The sequence below is a fragment of the Panulirus ornatus genome, chromosome 47 (assembly GCF_036320965.1).
Source record: "Panulirus ornatus isolate Po-2019 chromosome 47, ASM3632096v1, whole genome shotgun sequence".
NCBI lineage: Eukaryota > Metazoa > Arthropoda > Malacostraca > Decapoda > Palinuridae > Panulirus > Panulirus ornatus.
This window is the reverse complement of record NC_092270.1, coordinates 24,156,317-24,167,485: the sequence shown is the minus strand read 5'-3', so window position 1 is coordinate 24,167,485 and position 11,169 is coordinate 24,156,317. Positions and strand designations below refer to the sequence as shown.

The 11,169-nt window shown below is 41.5% G+C and overlaps 1 protein-coding gene across 1 annotated transcript in view; it reads right to left on the bottom strand.

Moving 5' to 3' along the window:
• Positions 1 to 581: 581 nt before the first annotated feature.
• The window catches only part of LOC139763716 (uncharacterized), a 28,742-nt gene continuing 18,154 nt past the window's right edge, over positions 582 to 11,169 (bottom strand). Inside the window, exons 2-4 of the mRNA XM_071690040.1 lie at positions 3,764 to 3,930; positions 1,823 to 2,070; positions 582 to 771 (exon numbers count right to left, since the gene is read on the bottom strand). Coding sequence (XP_071546141.1) covers positions 582 to 771; positions 1,823 to 2,070; positions 3,764 to 3,930 — 605 coding nt within the window. The remainder of the gene's footprint in view (positions 772 to 1,822; positions 2,071 to 3,763; positions 3,931 to 11,169) is intronic.

Below are 11,169 nucleotides of genomic sequence, written 5' to 3'. Positions count from 1 at the left end.
AGGAGGTCTCTATTTGAAGCTCCCACGAGAAGGCCTCTGAATCATGTACTCAGAGGCCACCAGAATGCCTCTGATTCATGTACCCTAAGGCATCAGAAGGCCCCTGAATCATGTACCCAGAGGCCACCAGAATGCCTCTGATTCATGTACCCTAAGGCATCAGAAGGCCTCTGAATCATGTACCCAGAGGCCACCAGAATGCCTCTGAATCATGTACCCAGAGGCCACCAGAATGCCTCTGATTCATGTACCCTAAGGCATCAGAAGGCCTCTGAATCATGTACCCAGACGCCACCAGAATGCCTCTGATTCATGTACCCTAAGGCATCAGAAGGCCTCTGAATCATGTACCCAGAGGCCACCAGAATGCCTCTGAATCATGTACCCAGAGGCCACCAGAATGCCTCTGATTCATGTACCCTAAGGCATCAGAGGGCCTCTGAATCAATGCTCTGCAGAGGCCACCAGAAGGCCTGGGATTCATGCCACCAGATGGCAAGAGAAGGTTCCTGATTCATTTATCCTAAAGACCACCAGGCCTTTGAATCATGGACTGGAGAGGCCACCAGAAGGCCTATGATTTATGCACCCCAGAGGCCACGAGAAAGCCTCTGATTCATATGCCTCAGAGGCCACCAAAAGGTCTCTAGGTCATAACCTAAGAGGCCACCAGAAGCCCTATGATTCATGTATCTTAGAGGCCACCAGAAGGCCTCCGGTCCATGCATACTAGAATCCACGAGAAGGCCTCTGATTCCATCATCACAGGGGCTATAAGAATATGTGATTTATGCACCACAGAGGCCACTAGAACGTTTCTCATTCCTTCATCCCAGAGGCCATCAGACCTTTGATTCATGCACTCCATGCGCCACCAGGAGGACTCTCATTTATGCACTCCAGAGGCTATCAGACGGCCTCTGAATCATGCATCCATGAGGCCAACAGGAGGCTTCTGATTCATGCACCCCAGAGGCCACCGGAGGGTTTTTGATTCACTCATCCCAGGGGCCACCAGAGGGTCTCTTATTCATGCACCCCAGAAGCTACCAGTACACCTGTGATTCATGCACACCAAAGGCCACCAGAAAGCCTCTGAATCATGCACTAGAAGGCCTCAGGAAAGACTCCTCAACCCTAACCCATCCGGCGGGGCCTGACATTTTATGCACCCAACATTTACTGAAGATTTGAGAGAAACTCTTTGTGCCCCTGGAAGGATTCATATGGAAGGATTCCTATTCTCATAGAAATCATAAAAATAAGAAATGAATAGGAAGATTTTTGGTACCTTCAGAAGTGGAGCAGAGCTTCAAGATGGAATCATGTATTTCTATATTCATGATGAGTAAGCCTCAGAAGGACATATGTAGACCAGGAACTCCTGCCATGGGAAAAGTTTCAAGATGGATTTTTGTTTGCTCTAAATTCATTATTTTGAGAAATTCTGAAGAAGGATTCTCAAAATATGCCATATTAAAGTCTCGGGAAGAACCAGTTGCCCACAGCTCGGCGGGCTGTGACCACAAACAAACACTGAGGCAGCACAGAACATAGTATCTTGCTGGAAGTCTCCACAAACTTGCCCTCTCACATCTCGTCTCAAGAGTGACTCCTGCTGCCCTTCGTGTATAAGGAAACATTAAGGATTTGTACTCCGCTAGACGTGTCAGGATTTAGAAAACGTCACTAAAGAAATATACAGTCCCAGATCTTACAAGGTTCAGTCTTGTAGGAATAGATGCGGAACTTAACCGTACGTTCCTGGAGGCTAGTGGACTGCTAACATCTCAAGAAGTACTAATATACTATCATAACTCACTCCCGAGGTTGCTGATGGTGGAGGTTGATAGTAAGGTGTGACACAGTGACGGGAGCTGATGACTGAGCCAGCGCCGCATCTGTCATTCCTAAGGACACAAAGTACTGTCGAAGGAGAGCCCGCAGGTGCCGTCCCTCCTTCCGCAAGGCCTCGCCTTCGCTTCGAAGGGCCAAGCGTTCCAGCTGTACGTGGTGGTACTTACGCCAGAAGTTGTGCAGATCATCGTGGGTCTTGAGCACAGCATCTGCCTGTTACAGAGAGGAAAGCTTGAGTTAAAGTGGCAGGTCAAAGATAAAGTGGAAAGGCAAAGCTAAAGTGGAAGGTCAAGTTGGTGAAGTGAAAGGTAAGAGCTGACTGTTAGGTCAAGGATAAGGAGGAAGCCTTAGTTAAAGTGGCAGGTTGAAAATATAGTAGAAGGCTAGAGTCAGTGGTGGGTCAAATGGGTAAAGTGGAAGGCAAGAGATAAAGAGGTAGGTCAAGTGAGTAAAATGGAAGGCCAGAGTTAGAATAGTGGGTGTAAGGTAAAGAGCATGACCAAAGTTAAAGAAGTAGATCAAGAGTAAAGTGGAAGGCCAGATTTAAAGTGGTAGGTCATGTGGGTAAAGTGGAAGGCCAGAGTTAAAGTGGTAGATAATGGGTAAAGTTGATGGCCAGGTTTAAAGTGGTAGGTCATGTGGGTAAAGTGGAAGGCCAGAGTTAAAGTGGTAGATAATGGGTAAAGTTGATGGCCAGGTTTAAAGTGGTAGGTCATGAGTAAATTAGATGCCAGAAGTCAAGTGGTAGGTTAAGGGTAGAGTGGAAGGCAAGAGTTAAAGTGGTAGGTCATGAGTAATTTGGAAGGTCAGAGTTAAGGTGGTAGGTCAAGGGGAAAGTGGAAAGTTAGAGATGAAATGGTAGGTCAAGTGGGTAAAGTGGAAAGTTAAAGATGAAATGGTAGGTCAAGTGGGTAAAGTGGAAAGTTAAAGATGAAATGGTAGGTCAAGTGGGTAAAGTGGAAAGTTAAAGATGAAATGGTAGGTCAAGTGGGTAAAGTGGAAAGCCAGAGTGATAGTGGTAGGACAAGAGCAAAGAACCCGGGTAGGGTTAAAGTGGCAGGTCAAAGGTAAAGGGAAAGGCCAAGGTTAAAGTGGTAGGACAAGTGGGTAGAATAGAGGACTGAAGATAAAGTGGTAGGACAAGTGGGTAGACTAGAAGACTGAAGATAAAGTGGTAGGTCAAGGTTAAAATGGAAGGCCAGAGTTAAAGTGGTACGTCAAGGGTAAAGTAGATGACCAGGGTTAAGGTGGTAGGTCAGGGGTAAAGTAGATGACCAGGGTTAAGGTAAGTAGGTCAGGGGTGAAGTAGATGACCAGGGTTAAGGTGGTAGGTCAGGGGTGAGGTAGATGACCAGGGTTAAGGTGGTAGGTCAGGGGTAAAGTAGATGACCAGGGTTAAGGTAAGTAGGTCAGGGGTAAAGTAGATGACCAGGGTTAAGGTAAGTAGGTCAGAGGTGAAGTAGATGACCAGGGTTAAGGTGGTAGGTCAAATGAGTAAAGTTGAAGACCAGACTTAAAGTGGTGGGGTAAAATAAAGTGGAAGGCCAGAGTTACAGTGGTAGGTCAGGTCAGGGAGAAACTGAAAGACTACAGTTGAAGTGGTATATAAGATGGTAAAGTAGAAGACTGAAGTGGTAAGTCAAGTGGGTAAAGAGGAAGGCCAGATTTAAAGTGGTGGGAGAAATGGGTGAAGTAGAAGGCCAGAGTTGAAGTTGTATGTTATAAACCAATGGGAGGCCAGAGTAGGTAAATGGAAGACAAAGGTTAACAAGGGTGAACTGAACTACCAGGATTACGGTGCAGTTAACAAGAGTGAACTGAACTACCAGGATTACGGTGCAGTTAACAAGAGTGAACTGAACTACCAGACAGTGAGAGCGGGTTGCAGATGGTATGGGAACTTTACCTCCTGCAGAACGAAGTCAGGTAACGGCTCCAGCGTGTCATGTAGACCCAGGGTGTGGGCGGCCTCGTGGGCGGCTTCCTCATGATTAAGAAGTTCGCTAATCCTTGATAACTGATCTCGACCAATCGTCGCTCCACCACTGCTGGTGCGTCGGCCTGACAGACATTCTGCAACGTGCCAGCACGATCGTTAAGATAGTGGTGAACAAGATAACAAGGCACAGTGGTTATAAGATAGTGGTGAATAAGATAACAAACAACGGATAGTGGTTATAAGATAGTGGTGAACAAGATAACAAACAAGGGACAGTGGTTATAAGATAGTGGTGAATAAGATAACAAACAACGGATAGTGGTTATAAGATAGTGGTGAACAAGATAACAAACAACGGACAGTGGTTTTAAGATAGTGGTGAACAAGATAACAAACAACGGATAGTGGTTATAAGATAGTGGTGAACAAGATAACAAACAAGGGACAGTGGTTATAAGATAGTGGTGAATAAGATAACAAACAACGGATAGTGGTTATAAGATAGTGGTGAACAAGATAACAAACAACGGACAGTGGTTTTAAGATAGTGGTGAACAAGATAACAAACAAGGGACAGTGGTTATAAGATAGTGGTGAACAAGATAACAAACAACGGATAGTGGTTTTAAGATAGTGGTGAACAAGATAACAAACAAGGGACAGTGGTTATAAGATAGTGGTGAATAAGATAACAAACAACGGATAGTGGTTTTAAGATAGTGGTGAACAAGATAACAAACAACGGACAGTGGTTATAAGATAGTGGTGAACAAGATAACAAACAAGGGACAGTGGTTATAAGATAGTGGTGAATAAGATAACAAACAACGGATAGTGGTTATAAGATAGTGGTGAACAAGATAACAAACAACGGACAGTGGTTTTAAGATAGTGGTGAACAAGATAACAAACAACGGACAGTGGTTATAAGATAGTGGTGAACAAGATAACAAACAACGGACAGTGGTTATAAGATAGTGGTGAACAAGATAACAAACAAGGGACAGTGGTTATAAGATAGTGGTGAACAAGATAACAAGCAAGGAACAGCGGTTATAAACTAGTGGTGAACAAGATAACAAGCATGGAAAAGTGTTTATAAGATAGTGGTGAACAAGATAACAAGCAAGGGACAGTGGTTATAAGATAGTGGTGAGCAAGATAACAAGCATGGGACAGTGGTTATAAGATAGTGGTGAGCAAGATAACAAGCATGGGACAGTGGTTATAAGATAGTGGTGAGCAAGATAACAAGCATGGGACAGTGGTTATAAGATAGTGGTGAGCAAGATAACAAGCATGGGACAGTGGTTATAAGATAGTGGTGAGCAAGATAACAAGCATGGGACAGTGGTTATAAGATAGTGGTGAGCAAGATAACAAGCATGGGACAGTGGTTATAAGATAGTGGTGAGCAAGATAACAAGCATGGGACAGTGGTTATAAGATAGTGGTGAGCAAGATAACAAGCATGAGCAGTGGATTATAGATAGTGGTGAGCAATATAACAAGCATGGGACATTGATTATAAGATAGTGGTGAGCAAGATAACAAGCATGGGACAATGGTTATAAGATAGTGGTGAGCAAGATACAAGCAGGGACCAGTGGTTATAAGTAGTGGATGAGCAAGATAACAAGCATGAGCAGAGGATTATAGATAGTGGTGAGCAATATATACAAGCATGGGACATTGGTTATAAGATAGTGGGTGAGCAAGATAACAAGCATGGGACAGTGGGTTATAAGATAGTGGGAGAGCAAGATAACAAGCATGGGACAGTGGTTATAAGATAGTGGTGAGGCAAGATAACTAGCAGTGGGACAGTGGTTATAAGATAGTGGTGAACAAGATAACAAGAATGAGAGAGTGGCTATAAGATTATGGTGAACAATGAAACAATCATATGATGCTGGTTATAAGATAGTGGTGAACAAGATAAAAAGCAAGTACATCGGATAAACGATAGTGGTGAACAAGATAACAAAAATAGGACAGTGGGTATAAGACAGTGATGAACAAGATAACAAGGATGGAACAGTGGTTATAAGATAGTGGTGAGCAAGATAACAAGCATGGGATACTGGTTATAAGATAATGGTGAACAAGGCAACAAGCATGGGACAATGGTTAAAAGATAGTGATGAACAAGATAATGAGCATGGGATAATTCTTATAAGATAGTGGTGAGCAAGATAACAAGCAAGTGACAGTGGTTATAAGATAGTGATCAAAAAGATAACATGCATGGGACAATGTTATAAGATAGTGGTGGGCAAGATTACAAGCATGGGATACTGGTTAAGATAGTGGTGAAAAGATAACAAGCATGGGACAGTGGTTGTAAGATATCGGTGAACAGATAACAAGCATGGGACAGTGATTATAAGATAGTGGTGAGCAAGATAACAAGCATGTGACACTGGTTATAAGATTGTGGTGAACAATATAACAATCATGGGATACTGGTTATAAGATAGTGGTGAACAACATAACAAGCAAGGGACAGTGGTTATAAAATAGTAGTGAACAAGATATCAAGCATGGGATAGTGGTTATAAGATAGTGGTGAGCAAGATAACAAGCATTGGAGACTAGTTGCAAGATAGTGGTCAACAAGATAACAAGCATGGGACAGTGATTAAAAGATAGTGGCGAGCAAGATAACAAGGGTGGGGCAGTGGATATAAGAGAGTGGTGAACAAGATAGCAAGCCTAGGACAGTGGTTATATGCTTGTGGTGAACAAGATAACAATCAGGGGACAGTGATTAGAAGATAGTGCTGAACTAGATAACAAGATTGGAAAAGTGGTTATAAGATTATGGTGAACAATGAAACAATCATATGATGCTGGTTATAAGATAGTGGTGAACAAGATAAAAAGCAAGGTACATCGGATAAACGATAGTGGTGAACAAGATAACAAAAATAGGACAGTGGGTATAAGACAGTGATGAACAAGATAACAAGGATGGAACAGTGGTTATAAGATAGTGGTGAGCAAGAAAACAAGCATGGGATACTGGTTATAAGATAGTGGTGAACAAGATAACAAGCAAGGGACAGTGGTTATAAGATAGTGATGAACAAGATAATGAGCATGGGATAATTCTTATAAGATAGTGGTGAGCAAGATAACAAGCAAGTGACAGTGGTTATAAGATAGTGATCAAAAAGATAACATGCATGGGACAATGTTATAAGATAGTGGTGGGCAAGATTACAAGCATGGGATACTGGTTAAGATAGTGGTGAAAAGATAACAAGCATGGGACAGTGGTTATAAGATATCGGTGAACAGGATAACAAGCATGGGAATGTGGTTTTAAGATAGTGGTGAACAATATAACAAGCAAGGGACACTGGTTATAAGATAGTGATGAACAAGCTAACAAGCAAGGGATACTGTTTATAAGGTATTGGTGAACAAGATAACATGCATAGGACATTGTTTTTAAGATCGTGGTGAAGATAACAAGCACAGTACAGTTTTTATAAGATAGTGGTGAGCAAGATAACAAGCATGGGACAGTAGTTATATGATGGTGATCAACAAGATCACATGCATGGAAGAGTGGTTATAAGATAGCGGTGAAGAAGATAACAAGCATGAGAGAGTGGTTATACGATAGCGGTAAGCAAGAGAACAAGCATGGGACAGTTGTTTTAAGATAGTGAAGAGATTTATAGAAAGCATGGGACAGTGGCTATAAGATAGTGGTGAACAAAATAACAAGCATGAGAGAGTGGTTATAAGATAGGGGTGAGCAAGACCACAAAAAATGGAAAATGTTTATAAGATAGTGATGAGCAGATAACAAGCATGAGACAGTGATTATAAGATAGTGATGAGCAGATAACAAGCATGAGACAGTGATTATAAGATAGTGATGAGCAGATAACAAGCATGAGACAGTGGTTATAAGATAGTGATGAGCAGATAACAAGCATGAGACAGTGGTTATAAGATAGTGATGAGCAGATAACAAGCATGAGACAGTGATTATAGAATAGTGGTGAGCAAGATAACAGGAAGGGGACAGTGATTACAGGATAGAGTTGAGGAAGATAACAAAAAGGCGACAGTGGTTATAAGATAGTGGTGAGGAAGATAAGAGGCATGGGACAATGGTGAAAAGATAGTTGTGATGAAGATAACATCCTTGGGTCAGTAGTTTTAAGAGAGTCATGAGTAAGATAAAAACCATGGGACAGTGGTTATGAGATAGTGGTAAGCAAGATAAGAAACTTGGTACACTTGTTATAATAAAGCGATGAGTAAGATAGCAAGAATGGGAGAGCGGCTATCAGATAGTGGTGAGCAAGATAACAAGCAGGGGAGAGTCTTTATAAGACAGTGGCGAGAAAAATAACAAGCATGAGAGAGTGGTTATAAGATAGCTGTGGGCAAGATAACAAGTAGGGGAGAGTGGTTATAAGATAGTTGATGAGCACGATAACAAGCATGGAACAGTGGTTATAAGATAGTGGTGAGCCAGATAACAAGCAGGGAACAGTACTTATAAGATAGTGGTGAGCAAGATAACAAGCATGGGACAGTGGTTATAAGATAGTGGTGAGCCAGATAACAAGCAGGGAACAGTACTTATAAGATAGTGGTGAGCAGGATAACAAGCATGGGACAGTGGTTATAAGATAGTAGTGGGTAAGATAACAATTATAGGACAGTGGTAATAACACAGTGTGAGGAAGATAACATGCTTGAGACAGTGGTTATAAGAATGTGGTGAGCAAGATAACAAGCATGGGATAGTGGTTATGATACAGTGGTGACCAAGATAACAAGCATGGGACAGTGGTTATAAGATAGTGGTGAGCAAGATTGCAAGAAGAAGATAAGCGGATAGTGGTTATAAGCTAGTGGTGTGCAAGAAAGCAAGCATGGGACAGTGGTCATAAGATAGTCGTGAGCAAGATGACAAACATGGGACAGTGGTGATATGATAGTGGTGAGGAAGATAACAAGCATGGGACAGTAGTTATGAGACAGTTGTAAACAAGATAACAAGTAAGGGACACTGATTATATGATAGTGGCGAGCAAGATAAGAAGGGGACAGTGGTTATAAGATAGTGATGGGTAAGAAAACAAGCATGGGATACTGGTTATAAGATATTGGTGAGCAAGGTGAAAAGAAGGGGACATTGATTATAAGATAGTGTCGAGCAAGACAACAAACAGGGGATGGTGGTTATGAAATAGTGGTGAGCAAGATAAGCATGGTCAATGGTGATACGGTAGTAATGAGCAAGATAACAAGCATGGGACAGTAGGTTATCAAATAGTGGTGAACAAGATAGCAAGCTGGGGACAGTGACTCTGAGATAGTGGTTAGCAAGATAATAAGCAGGGACTGTGGTTATAAGATAAATGTGAGCAAGATAGGCGATGGTTATCAAATAGTGGTGAGGAAAGTAACAACTATGGGACAGGGGTTATAAGACAGTGGTGAGCAAGATGACAAGCATGGGAAAGTGGTTATTAGATAGTAGTGATGAAGATAACAACCTTGGCTCAGTGGTTATAAGATAGTGGTGAGGCAGATAAAAACCATGGAATAGTGGATATAAGATAGTGGCGATCACGATAGCAAACAAGATAACAAACTTGGTACAATTGTTATAAGATAGCGGTGAGCAAGATAACAAGCATGGAACAGTAGCCATAAGAAAGTGATGAGTAAGATAACAAGCATGGGACAGTGGTCATAAGATAGTGGTGAGCAAGAAAACAAGCAGGAAACAGTGGTTATAAGATGGGGTGAACAAGATAACAAACATAGGATAGTGGTTATAAGATAGTGGCGATGAAGATGAAAAGCGTAGGACAGTGGTTATAAGATAGTGTTCATGAAGATAACTACCATGGGATAGTGGCTATAAGGCAGAGAGAGCAAGATTAAAAACATGGCACAGTGGTTATAAGGTAGTGGTGAGTAAGATGACAAACATGAGACACTTGCTATAAGATAGTGGTGAGCAAGATAACAAGCATGGGACAGTGGTTATAAGATAGTGGTGGGAAAGATAACAAGCATTGGACACTGGTTATAAGTTTGTGGTGAGTAAGAAACAAGTAAAGGACTGTGGTAAACAAGATAACAAGCATGGGACAGTGGTTATAAGATAGTGGTGAGCAAGATAACAACCATGGGAAAATGGTTATAAGGTAATGGTGAGCAAGAGAGTAAGCATTGGACAGTCGTTATAAGATAGTGTTGAGCAAGATAAGCATAGGATAATAGTTATAAGATAGTGGTGAGGACGATAACATGCATAGGAGAGTGGTTATAAGATTATGTTCAGCAACATAGCAAGCATGTAACAGTGGTTATATGATACTGTTGAGCAAGATAACAAGCATAGGACAGTGGTTATAAGATAGTGGTGAGGAAGATAATAAGCAATGGACAGTAGTTATAAGATAATGGTGAACAAGATAACAAGCATGAACAGTGCTTATAACGTAACAGTAGCATTCAGAGTTGACCTCAACAACAAAGTAATAATAATGATGATAATAATAATGATGATAATAATAATGATGATAATAATAATGATGATAATAATAATAATGAGAGTTGGGGTGAGAGAGTATCATTAAATTTTAGGGAGAATAAAAAGATGTTCTGGAAGGAGGTAAATAAAGTGCGTGAGACAAGGGAGCAAATGGGAACTTCAGTGAAGGGCGCAAATGGGGAGGTGATAACAAGTAGTGGTGATGTGAGAAGGAGATGGAGTGAGTATTTTGAAGGTTTGTTGAATGTGTTTGATGATAGAGTGGCAGATATAGGGTGTTTTGGTCGAGGTGGTGTGGCAAAGTGAGAGGGTTAGGGAAAATGATTTGGCAAACAGAGAAGAGGTAGTAAAAGCTTTGCGGAAGATGAAAGCCGGCAAGACAGCAGGTTTGGATGGTATTGCAGTGGAATTTATTAAAAGAGGGGGTGACTGTATTATTGACTGGTTGGTAAGGTTATTTAATGTATGTATGACTCATGGTGAGGTGCCTGAGGATTGGCGGAATGCGTGCATAGTGCCATTGTACAAAGGCAAAGGGGATAAGAGTGAGTGCTCAAATTTCAGAGGTATAAGTTTGTTGAGTATTCCTGGTAAATTATATGGGAGGGTATTGATTGAGAGGGTGAAGGCATGTACAGAGCATCAGATTGGGGAAGAGCAGTGTGGTTTCAGAAGTGGTAGAGGATGTGTGGATCAGGTGTTTGCTTTGAAGAATATATGTGAGAAATACTTAGAAAAGCAAATGGATTTGTATGTAGCATTTATGGATCTGGAGAAGGCATATGATAGAGTTGATAGAGATGCTCTGTGGAAGGTATTAAGAATATATGGT